Genomic DNA, 18,021 nt, shown 5'->3' with positions numbered 1-18,021 from the left:
CTCAGTTTCCAGAAAACACACCAGTTGTCTGAACAGAGAGGATATAAAGGATTGTTAACTGCATAGAGTTGTTAACTGATACTGGGTAAACGGAGGACTCTAAGCTGTTGACAACCTGCAGCTAGTTACCTTGAAGAAACAAAAGGAAAACCTTCGAACCCTAGGGGAAGCACCTGTGGGCTGGAGCTCACACCTGAGGAAGAGCTAGCTGGGCTGCTGAGCGGGAGGGAGTGACCAGTCCGGTTTTGCTGGAGTTGGGAAAAGAGATTCAGCTACAGCTGTGGAAGGAGTAAAGCACTGCTTGGGTGATGCTCAGAGCAAGCGGACAGACTTGCGTCCCTCTCCCTGCCGGTCTTGTGGTTTCCTTCCACTGCTCCCTGTCGGCAAAACCCAGCAGGGAAGCAGGCGGCAAAGCAGAGGTATGTGCAGGGCCCCAGGCTGCGCGCTTAGCGCTCACCTAAGCCCCGCACCGTGGGGCGGCCGTAGGAAAACGAGGTGCCCTGTGTGGATCACACACCGAGAGCGAGGGCAACAGATCAGGTCTCCGGGGGCGGAGCCTGCAGGGGCGCGGGGAGGGGCGGAGCCTGCAGGGGCGCGGGGAGGGGCGGAGCCTGCAGGGGCGCGGGGGGGCGGAGCCTGCAGGGGCGCGCGGGAAGGGGCGGAGCCTGCAGGGGCGCGGGGGGGGCGGAGCCTGCAGGGGCGCGGGGGGGCGGAGCCTGCAGGGGCGCGGGGAGGGGCGGAGTCTGCAGGGGCGCGCGGGGAGGGGCGGAGCCTGCAGGGGCGCGGGGGGGGCGCGCGGGGAGGGGCGGAGCCTGCAGGGGCGCGGGGGGGGGCGCGGGGAGGGGCGGAGCCTGCAGGGGCGCGGGGAGGGGCGGAGTCTGCAGGGGCGCGGGGGGGAGGGGGAGCGGGGCGCGCCGGGGACACCGACGGTACCTGCTCCGGAGCCGGCCTCGCGGATGCTGGGCCCAACCCCGCTCCTCACCCCCTCCCCTCCCCCACCCCGGCGGCCCGAGGGGGCGCTGGCACCGGGGCCATCCGCACCCCACAGGTAGCCCCCACGGAAACCTCCGGGGTCCCCGCCGGCGGTGCGGACGCCCCCGCTCCGTGCCCGCCCCGCAGGCGCATGAGCGAAGCCCCGGCGCGGACGCGGGAGGGGGGCAGCAGGCGAGAGCAGGGACAAAGGCCGACGCAGGGCGCCGCGCGCGGGAAAAGGTAAAGGCAGGAGCACCCCGGCGGGGCCGCTCCTGGGGAGGCCGGCCGCACTCCGGGTGTCCGCGTTCTGTCCGCTCTCGGGCGCCGCCGGGACCCGAACGCCCGCCACCGAGGGCCTCGGCCTGTGGGAAGCAGCACGCACAAGCTAGGCCCCGAGTCGCCGGCGTCCCAAGCGTTCCTCACAGACGGCAGAGCGGGCGCAGAGAACGCGCGGGAAAGCCACCGCCGCCTCCGGTCGCCCCACCCATTGGCTAACCCCGCCGTCGTTCACGGCGGCCCGCCTCCCTGCTCGCGGGCGATGTTCTCATTGGCTGGCTACCGCCAGCCGTCCGCCCTCATTGGCCCGCCCCTCCGTTCGTCGGGCTGGAGCCGGGGAGACAGGCCGAGAGCCGCGCGTGGTCCCGCCCCCGCTCGCACACAGGCGCGTCGGTGTTGGGGCTGGAGGCCCCGCCCCCACGTGCCGTGTGCAAAAACAAACAGCCGTTAGGGAGGAGGTGCCGGGGGCGGGGCCTGGTTAGAAGGGGTCGCACGATTGGGCAGCCGCCGGGGTTCAAACCAGCAAGGCGAGCGGGGATTGGCTGGGGCGGTGCGAAGCGGGCCCCGGTTATTGTCCGGGCTCCGGCGGCGGCGGCGGCGGCGGCGGCGGCGGCGGCGGCGGTCGGAACTCCGGGGCGGCGGCTCGGCGGCGGCTCGGCGGGAGCGAGGGCGGGAGCGGCCGAGACCATGGTGAGGGTGGCGGCCTTGCGGCGGCGGCGGGCGACGCCGCCCCGCCCGCCGTGGCGCCGGCGCGCAGCGAGAGCAGCGGGCCGTGAGGCCGGCCTGTGTCCCGGGCGGGCGGGCAGCTTCTCCGCGGTGTTCCCCGGGCAGCGCCGCAGACCTGCGTCCCTCCGCCAGCGGCTGAACGCACGGGCCGGTCTCGGGAGCTAAAAATACCGCCGGCGGCGAGTTGTCGGCTTGCTGCGGAGCCGCGGTCCCCGGGGGCCGGCGGGCAGGTGTCGGGCGGGCGGGAACCCCTCCGTCCCGGGGGCCGGCGGGCAGGTGTGTCCGGCCGGCCGGAGCCCCTCCGACCCCGACCCCGGCCGCGGACCTACGCGGGCCGCTGCCCCTCTGAGGCTCGGACAGCCCGCGGCTTGGTGCCCGCCGTCTTACCGAGCGAGTGGGACGGCACACAGCGCGGGTCTGAGGCTGGCACCGCGTGCCCAGAGTCACCTCGGGCTCCGGTAGTTGGCGGCTTGTGATTGAGAGCTAGTTCTTACTTCCTGACTCGGCCCTGGGGACAGCGATCGTCACTGTAAACCTTTGACTCCGGGGCACAGCCGAAACGCTTTCTGTATTGGACGAATGAGTGAGGATGTGTCAGCCGAAGTCAGAAACCCCAAAATTAAACAGAATCCTCTTACTGTGTGGCAGTGTGGCCAGAAGTTATTAAAGTGCGTGCTCTAGAAATCTGGCGGCGCCCAAGCCTTCTCTCTTGCTGAAGGACTGAATATAAGGAAGCTAGGAATTGGTTTGCGGACTTTTTTCCTGTTTCTAATACCTGCTAAGGCCTACTAGCGTTTTGGGAGCTAAACATTAAACCAACTGAGAAAAAAAAACAAACAAAAAACCAACTGAGATATGCAGTTGGGCGGAGTATGTGCAATTGATTTTTGTAGCTTACAATTTTTTTTTTAAGATGTTATTTATTTACTTGACAGACACAGCGAGAGCAGGAGCACAAGCAGGAGGAGCGGGAGAGGGAGAAGCAGGCCCCCCGCGGAGCAGGGAGCCCGAGGCGGGGCTCGATCCCAGGACCCTGGGACCAGGACCTGCGCCGAAGGCAGGCGCCCCTGTAGCTTACACATTCTTTTAAGAAACACATTAGAAAGGGATCTGTGGTTCCAAAGCTTAGCCTCCACTCCCTGAAACAGCTGGCCAATCTTGCAAACTGATTTTAAATTTTAACCAGCCTTTTTTTTTTTTCTTTAAACTGAAGCCGTCGTAGATTGGGACGGTAAAATCAAACGGTCCAAAAGAGAACCTTGGTTTCTCTCTCAGGTCGGATTCTTGCTATTCCCTCCGCAGAGGCCGCTAACTGTCTGACTTGCTGTGTGATCTCCTGGAAATGTATGTGCACACGTCCTGTGTGTGGAATACCCCATGTTTACAGAAGTAAAAGCTCACTGCACTTGGACATCCTCTGCCTTTTTCTCGAAGAAATATTTTTGTGGGCGTTCTGTATCACACATACCTGCATCTCATTTGTTGAAATGGCTGCATAATTTTCCCTTGCGTCTCTGTACGATGTCCTATTTGTGAACGGGAAGACTTTTTGGGAACATTTCTTTTGCTATCTGTTGATAGTAGGATTTGTTTAACCCTTTTAGTGTAAGCTGGAAGCAAATATACATAACAAAATTTGCGATTTTAGCCATTCTTTAGTGTCCGGTCAGTGGCCTTAAGTCCGTTAACACTGTTATGCAGCCAGCACTGCCAGTCATCTCCAAAACTCTTCCTTCTTCCCACAGTGAAACTCTGCACCCATTACGCACTAACCCTCTGTTCCAGCTCTTCTCCAGCCTCTGGCAACCACCCTTCTCTCTGCCCCTCTGGTTTGGACCAGGTGCCTCCTGTAAGATGCGTCAACAGTATTTGTCCTTTAGGGTCGCGTCTTTAGCGTCTGTCCATGTCTGCGCAGGTGCCAGAGTGGCCTCTAGCAGAGCACGCGTCCGTTTTACGCATGCGCAGCATTCTCTACCTCCGGAGCCGCGGCTGTTTCTGTCTGGGCTGCTGTGAACGTGCGCGGTTGGAGCCCCTGCTTTCAGTCCTGTGGGTAGAGACCCAGGGTGGCATTGCTGGGTCACGTGCTATTTCCAGGTGTAAGTTTTTGAGGGTTTGGTTTTTTTTTTTAAGGTGCTTTTTTTCCTTTCTCCCCAAATAGCTAACTTCTGACTGTTTCTGTGGAAATGATACATGTTAACTTTTTTTAATGTTTTTAAAATATTATTTCATTGTGAAATATTTACAGCGTAAAAGTTATATTGACTTGATGAAGATTCTTCAGGGTTAAATTTAACCTACATTAATTTTTAGGAACCTCGTTTTAAATAAGTATTTAAGGTTTGACATCATGTTTATATAAATTCATAAATGGTGATATAACACATGTATATCTGAAATTGAGGAAGGAGATCACCTAGAGTTTTTTTAACTACCTGAGGTAAAACTGGAAGAAACTGTTTCCCAGATATTTTTGAAATAGCATTTTCAACTCTACATTTGGAGCTTTTTTTCACGTAGGCTGGAGGCAAAGCCGGAAAGGACAGTGGGAAGGCCAAGGCTAAGGCAGTGTCTCGCTCCCAGAGAGCCGGTCTGCAGGTAATTGATGCTCTCGTAATTCACTGTTAGTTTCTTTATTGTTGCGATTCAAGACCCATAGATGTTTCATTAATTATGAAAATGTATTTGTATTGCTGGCCTTTTAATGAGATTATTTGGTCTATATTTAAATCCTAAAACAACAGTCTTTTACTTTGTAGTCTTCTAAATGAAAACAAGTCGTGAAATGACCTTAAATGAACTCTGTGATTTAGCTCTCTTAAAATCTGTTATTTCTAGATTGTAAGTATGGTTCTGGCTCTTTTATAAATTGTATCACATAAAGTAAGTCTGCTTTGATTTTTGTTTTGGAGAACGTATCTGTAGTGGTATGGGAACTCTGAGGATGAGATAGAATTTTGGGTAGAATAATGGGCTATTCATTTGTCCTTTGAACATTTCCCCAATAGCTTCAGTTTTAGACTGGAGTGATGTACTCAAAACACTAAATATTTTCAAACTTCTTATATTTCAGTTGTTGCAACTTTAATCCCAAACTCAAAATTTTCTGAATGAGTGAGAATTACTCCCCGTATATAAGAGATCCTTCTAGAAAGGAAAGAAAGGATTCTTCAAGATCCTTCTTGAAGGCCAAACTGTAATGTTGGGGCTTTTATCCTCTTGGCTGTGGTGAGCCACTGAAAGTTTTGGAGCAAGAGGGTGACATGATACAGAGGTCCTGAAGGAAGGGGGTGAAGTTGCCTTGAGGGTAACTGCTGTATTTTAGAGCATCGTGTAAACCTGGAAAGGTCAGGTGAGAGCAGGAAGACAGCGGAGGCTGTTACGGTGCTTTTAGGGGTCAGGTAACACAGACCTGAGCCAGAGCGGGGCGGAAGGAATGGGAGGCATGTGTGTGTCCTCCACGAAGGGAAGGGGAGGCATAGGGTCGAGAGGCAAGGGGAGAAAGGTTTCCCTAAGGCTCAGAATCTGAGGGTCAGAGGAGTTGGTCTTGTAGCAGAAACAGGTTATGACATAATCAATTTCAGGTGAGTAATTTGAAGTTCCAGCAAAACACACACACGACATCCAAAAGTCACAGATCTGAGCCCCCTTTCCAAGAGGGAGTGATCGAAAGAATGACAAGTTTAAGATCACGTATGTAAAATTGGTAGTTGATGCTATGGACGTTTGCTCTGTAGAGCATGAGAAAGGGACATGACCCGGGTGCACCCTCAGAAACACATGGTATTTGAGTCAGAGAAAGAAAAGCCTGAAGACCAGCCTGAACTGGAAGACCATTAGAACTCTGTGTAATCTCTGCAGCCAGTGAAGAAATGGGGTTGCGGGTCCTAATATGCCTCCTCTGGGGGAGCTCAGGATTACTTAGTGAAGGAGTGTAAACAAACAGAATACCGTGCTTTTCCTCCTCAAGAATTTGATCTAGTAATGGCCACTAGATTTGGCAGTTCAAGTGTTACCACTGACCTTCAAGAATGTTGTTTGGCAAAAGCCAGGTTTGCATTGGAATATAACAGGTGACAGGAAAGTTAGGGTTTCAGGATTTCCTTTTAAATTTTGCCTTTGGAGGGGTGCCTGGGTGGCTCAGTCGGTTAGGTGTCCGACTCTTGGGCTCCAGGTGGTGAGTTCAAGCCCCGAGTAGGGCTCCATGCTGGGCGTGGCGCCTACTTAAACATAAATCAGTCAGTCAGTCTTGCCTTTGGAAAGGAGATATGTAGACAAACTGGAGCCGTTGCCGCAGACATGGAGTTGTTTTGAGTGAGGTGCAGATGAAAGGAGCGAGTGGGAAGGTGGTAGAGCTGCCGTGGTGCTGAGAAGCAGTGTAGGGGTGGGGTGGGGGCGGTCAGGGGCGCAGGGGTGCGGCACAAGGACCCCTTGGAGCTGAGAAAGTTCCTCCTCTCAGAAAGAGTCCCGGTGAGAAAATGGTGTTAGTTTTTCTTAGCTATCGGATCACCTCTTGAAACTGAGCAAGGAAGGGTGGTGCTGGAGCCTGAGGAAGGTGGTGGGAGAGGAAGTCCCATGTGGCTGTTCCGTGAAGGGGTAAAGGGATTAATGATCCTGACACAGCAGGAGGCCCCGTGGGACGTGCGGTGGATGCTGCACCACGAGGTTTCTCTGCCCATGGCTGTGATGCTCCATATTTGGGTTGAATTACTGGTTCGTGGTGTTCTACCTTTTCTTCTCTCCTCAGGAGAGTAAGTGGCATGAAGATTTGGGGCTCCTTACTAGGACATATGCACAGGTCCTAGGAACTGTTCGTTGCTAGATAGGTTTGACTTCTGATATGCACAACCAAACTTACCTTCTCTCCTGCGTGACCCCCGTTACTCAGCCTTCGGTCACAGGCAGTGGTATGATGATAAGACTCTCAGGTGCTTCCCATCCTGATGGTCTGTCTTTTCAGTTTCCCGTGGGCCGCATCCACAGACATTTGAAGACTCGCACTACAAGCCACGGAAGGGTCGGTGCCACGGCTGCTGTCTACAGTGCTGCGATCCTGGAGTACCTCACTGCGGAGGTCTGCGGGCAGTGTCTTGTGTTGGGGGGCGGGTCCGGAAGGGGCCTGCACTCTGAAGGGCCGGAACCCATGGAGTCGGCGCTCAAAACAAAAAGACATACGCACTTTTGGGTGCATCTTACTGGCTTGTTACCCAGTACCAGGGTCATAAGGCACCTTGATGTACTCTTGTTCAAAGTTCAGACAAGGGTCAGCAATCCGTATTTTTTAGCGACGTGACAAAGGAGCATCACATACTTTCAATACCATACTAGTAACGCAGGGAGCCATAACTATACGTATCACTGCTATGTGATCTTTGTGAGGTTAGACCAGAAACTCCTTGTGACTGAAGATTTGGGATGGGGTAAAGGTTAGCCAGTGTGATGATACATTTTTTTAAAATCACAGATACGTGGTGGTGATAAGGAATTTGGTAAAAGACCTAATGGATCCTTTTGGTTCTCTGTGGGGTCGTATGCATAAAATGCTGTATCTTGGTCAGTTTGACATTTCAGAAGATAAGTTAATTAATTCTTAATAGTCGGGTGATGGATCAGCAGTGCCTCCATTCTGGCCCCTTCTAAGGCTCCGAAATTCCTTCAGCCACATCCCAAGCCAGGGAAGTAACTAGAGTAGTAAGCAAGTCAGGTGGTGGTGATAGCCAACCTGGTAGAAACAGGGAAGGTTCTTCCTCAGGAGGGCTGTGGTTGGGACCGAGGCTGAAAGATGGAAGTTTGATCTGTGTATTATCACCGCTGCCGTTCCGTTAACGTCCCCAAGTCCTTGACCTACAGACAGTCTTGTCTCTGTAAGGTCCGAGCCAGGGATTTAGTGTTGGGGGGGGGTCTCTGCCCCCCTTTCTCCTGCAGCTCACACCAGTTTGCGTGTGCTTAGCAGCAGACTTTGAAGAGGGGTGCACTTCTTTCATTCATGTGGAGGCATAGTCTTCTGGCTCAGAATGTTCCAGATACTTAAGTTTGGAGGTTTAGTCATTAGTAGAAGTAAAGAAAATACTGGAATCTAAGGTCAGGGATAATCACTTTTCAGCCTTGGCTTTGCACTAGGATCACTTGGGGAGCTTTCGAAAGATGCTGGTACCAGGCCGCCCCCCAGACCAGCCGGAGTCTTGGGAGAACGGAGTAGGGTCCCGGCGGTTTGTAAAGTGTGCCCATGGCTTCCGGTGCACACCAGGGCTCCTGCTTCTCCGTCTCCACACGGCTCTGGGGAGTTACTTCTGTTGGACTTCATCAGAGGCTGTATAATGCTAGTATAGTCTGGGGAGGCAGAAAAAACAAATTAAAGATGCAGTTTTATGGCCAGCTGGGACTTTGAAATTCTTTTAGTTGAAAATTCCCGTTCTAGAAGAAAGCATCCTGCCTGCAGATTATAGGGCCCAGAGATGTTAAAAACTCTGAGTGAGAAATTACTTTCATTACATTTTTAAATTTCTATGAGTACTAAGAAATACATCCCAGCCGTTAAGGGCTGGGCAAAAATAGACTACAGGAAAAGAATGATTTTCCTAGATGTTCACATTGAGAATCTTGGCGAAGGGATAGTGTTCTCCCTCGCCCTTCTTTCTGTAGGAGCAGGTTTCTTGCTCAAGTGTCTAGCGTTCCTACAGCAAGTAGATATAAAGGGGCCCAGTGAAGTAAGGAGATTCCTCTAAAAGCTTCAGAAGCGTGAAAAACCCGTGTTGTCGGCTCATGTATCTGTTGTGTGCAGATGCTGCAGGGATCTTTCTTGCTATAATTGCAAGTCTCCGCTCATCCTCAGACCCTTCACCCTCTGACGTGCCCTCTCTGGGTGCTTTGTAGGTGCTGGAGCTGGCAGGCAACGCTTCCAAGGACCTCAAGGTAAAGCGGATCACTCCGCGCCACTTGCAGCTTGCGATCCGTGGTGATGAAGAGTTGGATTCTCTTATCAAGGCTACCATCGCTGGGGGTGGTACGTATGATTACCTCTTCAGCCTCGGTCGTTGGCCTTTTTTTTTTTTTTTTTAAGATTTTATTTATTTATTTGAGAGAGAAAGAATGAGAGATAGCACGAGAGGGAAGAGGGTCAGAGGGAGAAGCCGACTCCCCGCCGAGCAGGGAGCCCGATGTGGGACTCGATCCCGGGACTCCAGGATCATGACCTGAGCCGAAGGCAGTCGCTTAACCAACTGAGCCACCCAGGCGCCCGGTCGTTGGCCTTTCTAAGACACGAGTGAGATGAGTGATCACCAGCGCATGTGAAGGCAGCTAGAACACACACACTTACTTGAAGTCCCTCACTGTTGGGTCCCTTACGGTGAAGGCTTCTGTTCATCCTGATCTGAATACATACTTCTTCTTGTAGCTAAATACAGTGCTACTTTTATTATAGCTAGCTCCTTGTCTAAAGCTCATATATGATATTTGAAACTAGTGTTTAAAATATTTCCCATACCCTGTAACTGTGTCTTAAAAATGATCTTGAGAAACTGCTCAGGGAATTGCCCTTGAAAGTCAGGGCTGAGATCATGGAGCGTGTCGGGATGAGTGCAGGTGAGATGTGAGCCGTGGTTCTCAGTCCTTGCAGGGTCACCTTCAGAGAACCCCCTAAAGGCTGTGGGTGCTGTTTGTTTGGCATAGTTTTAGTGGGGTTCCTAGACCCCCAGAGCGGGAGCCTTGGGTACTACACAGTACCCTGTGAAAGGCTCCAGTGACTGGCGTTCGTGTGGTCGCTCGTCCTCGAGGCACTGAGTGGCTCATCTGTTTCTGCTCGTTTCCTTCCAGGTGTGATCCCGCACATCCACAAGTCTCTGATTGGAAAGAAGGGACAGCAGAAAACCGCTTAGGGCGTCGTTTTAAGCAACCCCCTTCCTCCCCGTCATTGTACTGTAACTGGGACAGAAGGAATAATGGGGGTATGTGGGATTTTTAAAAGAGGCGGATGGAAAAGCCTAGACAGTTACTGTAGACACGCTCAGAGACATTTGTACGTTCTTAGGCTCCAAGTTGGATCAAGTACCTTTCCATGTGGCAGCACCTGTGTGTTGATTGGCTAGGGTCCTCCCGTGTGTTTTATACAAAAATGGAATTGATAAACCATTTTTTACAAAAATAATTTGTCTCAAAACTGTTCTGTTTGCCATGTGTTGGAACTATTGTGCTTCTCCTTTGAAATTTTTTAAATTTCAAATCGGTTATCCTATATTCGTAATAATTTTAAAACAGAAGTTGGGAATACGGATTTCCCAGGATTGATAGCGTCACCTCACATCGACTCTTAGGTGCCCTCCATCTGCGGTACACACCAGTATCTTAGACACAACGAAGGAAGGAAACACTGCCAATTGAACCCTGGTAGGCCAGCAGTTAGGAGAGGCATTCCGATTCCCAGAGTGCCTCGAGGATGAAAACGTACACTCAGATTTGATGAAATGGGGTAGTGGGATTGTTCTGGATTATTTACGGGCACTTCCTAAGTGGCAGGCCCTGAACTAAGTGCTTTAGTGATCAAGAAGTTCTGTTACACCCACTTTTAAAGATAGGGAAACCGAGGCTCACAGAAGTTACCGTTAGCCAGAAGACATTTGTCTTGCAGACAGAAAACGGCCGAACTGGAATACAAGCTTCGATTTGGCTGACTCCAGAGCCCACACTTACCTGGAATTAAAGTTAAATTTGTCAGAGTTCTCTGTCTTGACTTAAACTCCCAGCTTTTAGTGGTCTTTTATTGATAAAGTATAACATTCAGCAATTTGTGCCATATTTTTAGAAAATATTTTACTTTGTCAGTTTCTAAGTAACTTGTGAGATTTAAGTAATGTACCAATTAATGGTCCGTCAGAAAGTTCTATTTTCTGCTGGGAAGTCTTCATTAAAAAAGAAAATTTTTAAATGCTTGCTAATGTAGCACTATCAAAACAAAACTCATTTTAAAAGACTTATTTTATTATGGAAATTTTCAAAAATACCGAAAAATAAAGAGAATGGTACAATGAACCCCGGTGTGCTCCTCTTCCAACTGCTAGCAGTCACCCTGTGGTCAGCTTTTTTTTTTACCTGTACGCCCACCAGATCCCTCCTCCCAGTGGATTTGTTTGACTCCTGTCTCAGGCATGATTTATTTTTACGTCTGCGTACCTACTGAGTCTAAAGATGGGGCACTTTTTGGACCATAATCACAATCTTAAGACAGCATTTTATAGTATCAGATCCCTTCAGTGTTCAAGTTTTCCTCTCAGCTATTTACAGACCTTGAATCAAGGTCTGGACATGTTCTGTATCTGTTTGTTTAAGTTACCTCTGCGCCCACTGTGGAGCTCAAACTCACAACCCCGAGACCGAGTCGCACGCTCCTGCGACAGCCAGCCGGGCGCCCCGGCACGTTCTGTATCCTAACATTTCGTTGATGCCTCTTTTTTTTTTTTTTAAAGATTTTATTTATTTATTTGAGAGAGAATGAGAGACAGCATGAGAGGGAAGAGGGTCCGAGGGAGAAGCAGACTCCCCGCTGAGCAGGGAGCCCGATGTGGGACTCGATCCCGGGACTCCAGGGTCATGACCCGAGCTGAAGGCAGTCGCTTAACGGACTGAGCCACCCAGGCGCCCTTGTTGATGCCTCTTGTTCTTTTTCAATCTATAGGTTTCTCTTCCTTCTTTGTTTTTCTTACAATTTATTTTTTGAAGAATTTTCTCTACAGAATTGTCTCTCTACAGAATTGTCTCTGTGGATTTTCCTGACTGCATCCTAATGGTATCTAAGATGTTTTTCTGTCCCCTGGATTTCCTGTGCACTGACAGATCTAGACGGGTTGGTTTGTATTCCGTTTTGCTTTTTCACAAAAATAATTCCGAGGTAACATTGTGAACTTCCTGTTGGACCACATCAGGGGGCACCTAACCCCTGCCTGTGTGTCTCTTGTGTGCGGCCCCGCCGGCTGGTCAGGCTGCGCCAGCAGTCACCTCAGCTTGTCCCGGGGAGTCCTGGCCCCCGTGAACCATCCCTGGCCAGATGCGGGCTTCTGTTGGGATGGGGGGTCCTCGCGGGTTCCTTCTGCATCTGGAATTCTGTACAGAGCTTTTGCTCTTTGATTTACAAGGCAGGAGGAGAAAACATCAAATTCTGATTGGATCATCTCAGCGCATGTTTTGAAGAAGTTTCTATATTGAGGGCCCACAGTTATGCCTGTGTGAAGTCTTAATCCTTTTCAGAAGCCAAAGTAGCAACAGAAAAGAAGGCAAAAGTCATCAACAGAGAATAGTGTCTTTTCCTAGAATTTTTTTTTTTTTTTTAAGATTTTATTTAGGGGCACCTGGGTGGCTCAGATGGTTAAGCGTCTGCCTTCGGCCCAGGTCATGATCCCAGGGTCAGCGAGGAGCCTGCTTCTCCCTCTGTCAGGTGAATAAATCTTAAGGAAAAAAAAAATTTTATTAGAGCGAGCGTGTGTGCAAGAGGGTGTGAGTGGGGTGAAGGGCAGAGGGAGAAGCACACTCCCCGCGGAGCAGGGAGCCCGATGCGGGGCTTGATCCCAGGACCCTGGGATCACGACCTGAGCCGAAGGCAGACGCTTCACCGACTGAGCCACCCAGGTGCCCCAGTTTCCTAGAATTTTCTAGAGAATTGCTTCAGATACCAACTTCCTTTTGTAGTTCCTCAACTGCTGTGTTCCTAGGATTGTGTTTTTGTTTTGTTTTCTAATGGAGACAAAGACCACTGGACTCGTCCCACAGGTGGTCCTTGTTGCTTCACGTGTACCCATGCCCCATGCCCCCCGTACCCCCCGGCTTGTGTTCAAGTGCGTCTCAGCCTTCATAATTCCTCTGTAGTGCCATCGTAGGTATCTCTAAGAGAAAGCTTTTCCTGATCTTTTTAAAAAGATTTTATTCATTTGAGGGAGAGCGAGGGTGGGACGGAAGGAGCGGCAGAAGCAGACGCCCTTCTGAGTGTGGAACCCAACACAGGGCTCCATCCCACAACCCTGAAATCATGATCCGAACCGAAGTCAGATGCTTAACCGACTGAGCCACCCAGGCATCCCGAAAGCTTTTCTTTAAAAAGAGGTTTTTTATATTAAAAAAAAAAAAAAGACCCTCAGGATACCTGGGTGGCTCAGTTGGTTGAGGGGCTGCCTCTTGATTTCAGCTCAGGTCATCTTCGGGTCATGGGATCAAGCCCTACATTGGGCTTCCCACGCAGCATGGAATCTGCTTAAGATTCTCTCTCCCTCTGCCTCTGCCCCCTCCCTCTCCAAAAATAAATAAATAAAAAATTTAAAAACTAAGACCCACTCTAACATCTAAACTTTTTTTTTTTTTAAGATTTTATTTATTTATTTGACAGACAGCGAGAGAGAGAACACAAGCCGGGGGAGTGGGAGAGGGAGAAGCAGGCTTCCCAAAGAGCAGGGAGCCCGATGCGGGGCTCGATCCCAGGACCCTGGGACCACGACCTGAGCCAAAGGCAAACGCCTAACGACTGAGCCACCCAGGTGCCCCTAAGATTTTAATTTTAAGTAATCTCTACACCCAACATGGGGCCTGAAATCACAACCCTGAGATCCAGAGTCACACGCTCTACCAAATGAGCCAGCTAGGCGCCCTGAATTAAATTGTTTATTTGCCATGGAGTTGTAGGAGTTCTTTCTATATTTTGGATATTAACCCCTTACCAGATAGATGGTTTGCAAATATCTTCTATTGAGTAGGTTGCCTTATAATTTGTTGATAGTGCAGTGGTTCTTTTTGACATGTTATTATGAAAAAAATTTTTTTAAAGATTTTATCCATGAGAGAGAGAGTGAGGCAGAGGGACTCGATCCCAGGACCCAGGGATCATGACCAGAGCCGAAGGCGGACGCTTAACTGACTGAGCCCCCCAGGTGTCCCTACTATGAAAATTGTTTAACATGTACAAAAGTTAAAATCATTATGCAGTCAGTAATTCTTTTTTTAAGATTTTATTTATTCGAGAGAGAGAGAGAGATACCAAGAGAGAGTGTGAGTGGGGGATGGGGAGAGGGAAAAAGTAGACTCCCCGCTGAGCAGGGAGCCCGATGCGGGACTCGATCCCAGGACCCTGGGACCATGACCTGAGCCGAAGGCAGACACTTCACCGACTGAGCCGCCCAGGCGTCCTTGCAGTCAATAAATCTTATACCTACCTCTTAGAGTCTGCAATTAATATTTTACTCTATTTTATCACGTAATTATTCATCTATGGGATGGGCCTCATTTGCCTGATGTTTTTATGCTCTGTTTGTCCTGGTCTTTCTTGTTAGAGAAGGGAAGGTGTTCCTCAGCCGGATCATGTCGTTATAGCAGATGACCGACAGGTTTTGAGGATCTGGGGAAACAAGATTCCCCTGGGGTATGTGCCAAGTTCAGCCAAGGGCTGAAGGAGTTTAAGGACATTTGCCTCTCAGATACATGAATCAGATTCTGAGCAAGATTTGTTACCTGCTGAAGAGGAGCTTCAATCAAAAGTAATTTCAAAGCACTTTGTGCATGTTCTATCTGTTTGGGCTTCAGGTAATGTGCATTGGCCACTCTCCGTCCGCTCGGCCATCCCGGCTGAGGTCGGAGTTTGAGGGCGTTCGGGCTCTGGGAAGGGCGAGGGCATGGGGGTGGAAGTGGTATCATTGGCATCCGTTTCTGCATTTGGGGTTCATAGAGGAGTCCCAAGGGAAGGAGTCAGCCTGAAATGTGTCAAAGTTGAAGACCACCCCCATCCTGGCAAAAACAGGCTTTGCCACAATTTACCAGTTAGTTGACCAGCTTTTCTTAATGTACAAGTAGGGAGTTAATTTGTGATCGGGTGAGACTCCGAGCTTAGAAAGGGAAGGTCACTACACATTTTCTTCGAAAACTCCCCACACGTCTTCTGTGGATTTGTCTCTAACCCCCTAAATCAATCTGAGAAAGCGAAGAAATCCAGATCCATGGACTTCCGCTCGCTGGCTCCGGCCGGCCGCAGAGCTGGAGTTGAACTCAGGCCAGTCTGGCTGCAGGTTCCAGGCCCTGGTGGCGTGAAGGGCACCACAGCACGTGAGGGAGATGAGCACGGGTCTGGACTTCACTCGGAAGAGCTCAGTCTTAACACCTCGCGCGGAGAGCCCAAGATGACCTTGTGCCTGTCTGGTGGGTTACAAAGCGCTCTAGCGTCTGCACGTGTGGGGTGCTCGTGAGCCTCCGTGTGCACAGAGGCAGGACTCAGCGGACCCTCCCTGCACACAGGCTCGCCAGCCCCGCGAGTCCCTCCCAGCCCCTGGACAGGCCTCCGTTTGTTTGTCTCCCAGTTCCGTCCGGGACCTCAGTTCTCTCTCGATTCCCATGCCACGTCCTCCTGTCTTCTGCCCCACCGGTGAGCACAGCCCCCACACTTCCCACGTGTTTCACGGGAGTCCGGTTTTGTGTTCGTGCTTTCTAGAGCATGCATCCTGATCTTGGATGCTCACGGTTCTGCCTGCACGTGCCCCAAGTTGGACCCTTTCCCACTCACCACCCGGGCCGCCGTGCTCACCTCCTGCCCAGCCTCCCTGTCTCAACCCATGCGACGCATCACTGCCAGATTCATGGCCCCCAAATGCGTCCCTTTTAGTGTGTCACACTCAGCTCCTAGGCTGAGTCAATGCACACGGTGAAGCCCTTTCTCTGCCGGGTCCTCTGCTGCCAGATTCCGCTCCTCCTGTCCCTGGCTCTTTGCTGTCCTGCAGGTCAGCCACGCTTTATGTGAAGGCCACCAGTGGCTCTCTGATGGCCGCACTCAAGGACGGGTGCACGAGGCCACGTGCGGCATCCGACAGGGCTCCCGAGGACTGGTGCGGTCCCTCCCACTGTCCAGATTGTTTTATCAAGTAACACCTTTTAAGATTTGTTCAAAGTATTTAAAATTAAAAAAAAAAAAAAAGTGTTTTGAAATGTTCAAAAGGGTCCAAATACGAACACCTCCGAGCTCAGCCGACGGCTTGGAAGACCCCAGAACGTTTGAGCAAGTGACAGAGAGGACCTTGCTAGCAGTGGGGACAGGACCAGGGGCTAGGGAAGGATGCATTCCTGGGGAGAACGGGGGCCGGGGGAGGATGCCCGCAGGAGCGCGTTCCGCAGGAAGGGGAGGTGGGAATGTCTCCCCGAAGGGGATGGTGCTGTGTGAGTGGTGCTCCTCATCCTTCTGCCTCTGTGCTGTGCCCGTGTGTGCACCCAGTGACCCCGATGGGGAGGCTGTGGTCTGAGCCGGAAGGACGAGCCCCGGGGGCGTCGGAGAGGACGTGGTGAAGCGGGGGAGGGCTTAGGACAGACCATCTGAACGTGCGGAGAGCCGGATCGCCGAATGTGGAGGAGACGTGGCTGTGTCTGTGTAGACGCGCCGTATTCTACCGCAGGGAAACGCGAGGCCTGCGCCGGCACAGCCAGGGGCAAAGGGCCCAGTGGAAGAACCTCCCGCAGGCAAAAGCGTTAGGACTTTTCCCAAACCAGGCTGCGCTTTGCACGAGACCGCGGGCCCCGAGGCCCCGGCTTGGTCGGGAACGCCTGCTGCCGGAGGGCAAAGGGAGCGGTTTCAAATTCACACGTCGTTCTTGAGAGAAACCCTAGTCCCGTCCTGGCTTCTACCCTCGTCCCGTCTGCACAACGTGGACTAGGAGAGCCTAGCCGACGTTCCCACTCATTTTTTTATTTTTAACAAATGAAAATTCAGGTGCGCAAGTTTTTTTTTTTTAAAGATTTTATTTATTTGAGAGAGAGAGAATGAGATAGAGAGCACGAGAGGGAAGAGAGTCAGAGGGAGAAGCAGACTCCCCGCCGAGCAGGGAGCCCGATGTGGGACTCGATGCAGGACTCGATCCCGGGACTCCAGGGTCATGACCTGAGCCGAAGGCGGTCGCTTAACCAACTGAACCACCCAGGCACCCCAGGTGCGCAAGTTTTGAAAGATGAATTACTGGGTCCTTCACGCAAGCCTTCCGCCTTCAGTCCGACCAGGGCAGCTCCCGGCTCGCAGGATGGCTTAGTGGAGGCTCGCCTGCACCTCGCAGCCCTGCTCCCCAGCACTCTGCTGCGGGCCCTGCTGCCGTCAGGATTTCCCGATATTGATCATCTTGAACCAGCGCACGGAGAGGAAAGACCGGAGGCCAGCCTCTGGCGCTCCTGGTCAGCCCTCCGCAGGATCGGGGAGCCGTGGCCCTTCCCTTGAAAAGCTCTGACCTGGAACATAAAGGGATGGATTTGGGGAATGCAGGTGCAGATACGGGGCTTGGCCATGTGACCGGTGAACAGGACACCACTCACTCTGGACCCGCAGCACCATGTGCCTGATGCCAAGCGATCCCAGCCGCTGAGGTGGGCCCTCTGCCCCTGGGCACCTGGGCCCGGCCCTGGGGCTGGCTCCCACTCCCCGGCCTAGGAGAGGGCGCTGGGGGTGAGCCCGCACCACAGGGCCTTCAGCACGGGGTCCTGAAGGCCCTCCAGGCCCCTCTCAGCAGCCCCGCACCCCCCAGCGAGTCCTCAGGGACAGGGAGGGGGCTTCAGAAAAGTTCTGGGTCCTCAAGAACTCTGCCCCCTCCCCATGCACTCTGGAACACCAGATCGGGCCAAGGACGTGGCAGATCTTAAGGAGAAATGGGTGGCAAGCCTGGATGTAAGCTGAGTTTAACGACTGACCCCCCTCCCCACGTCGTCATCCTGGCCTGCGTGTGATTTCAGGGGTGCAGAACACTGGCCAGAATGTCTCATCAGGGGGAAGCGCCATGCACCGGAGCATGGCGCCCGCGGCGGGAGAGACAACGGGGTCCTGGGCGCTACCAGCACTTTTGGTAAAGAGGCAGAATGGGCAGATCACAGCGCGGGCATCGCCTCATTATCTGTCGTCAGCGGTGTGACAGGCGCACCTGGCCGCATATATAACGGGCTCACGGGTCAAAAGCTATTGCCTCCTTTCTGGGTTCACCAAGAATCCATTCAATTTGGGGCGCCTGGGTGGCTCAGTCAGTGACGCGTCTGCCTTCGGCTCAGGTCATGATCTCAGGGCCC

At 52.2% G+C, this 18,021-nt stretch overlaps 1 protein-coding gene across 1 annotated transcript; it reads left to right on the top strand.

The window, feature by feature from the left end:
* Nucleotides 1-956: 956 nt before the first annotated feature.
* On the top strand, nt 957-10,117 carry H2AZ2 (H2A.Z variant histone 2). The gene is made up of 8 exons (XM_088018671.1): nt 957-1,048; nt 1,120-1,212; nt 1,348-1,487; nt 1,538-1,938; nt 4,492-4,569; nt 6,932-7,045; nt 8,845-8,974; nt 9,787-10,117. Exons 1-8 carry the CDS (start codon nt 957-959, stop codon nt 9,846-9,848), a joined length of 1,110 nt encoding a protein of 369 aa, XP_087874797.1. The 3' UTR covers nt 9,849-10,117.
* Nucleotides 10,118-18,021: the final 7,904 nt, after the last annotated feature.

This window comes from Eumetopias jubatus, unplaced genomic scaffold (genome assembly GCF_037043125.1).
Source record: "Eumetopias jubatus isolate StellerSeaLion01/CBP00866 unplaced genomic scaffold, mEumJub1_p1.0 scaffold_14, whole genome shotgun sequence".
NCBI lineage: Eukaryota > Metazoa > Chordata > Mammalia > Carnivora > Otariidae > Eumetopias > Eumetopias jubatus.
This window is presented reverse-complemented; position numbering and strand designations above follow the sequence as displayed.

What these genes read in the sequence shown, in the direction of transcription:
- H2AZ2 (XM_088018671.1), top strand. Translation starts at nt 957, where the DNA reads ATGCTGGGCCCAACCCCGCTCCTCACCCCCTCCCCTCCCCCACCCCGG. An exon ending in GGGCCATCCGCACCCCACAG is followed by an intron (nt 1,049 to 1,119) that starts GTAGCCCCCACG and finishes CCCGCCCCGCAG; the next exon opens with GCGCATGAGCGAAGCCCCGG. An exon ending in CGGGAGCGGCCGAGACCATG is followed by an intron (nt 1,939 to 4,491) that starts GTGAGGGTGGCG and finishes TTTTTCACGTAG; the next exon opens with GCTGGAGGCAAAGCCGGAAA.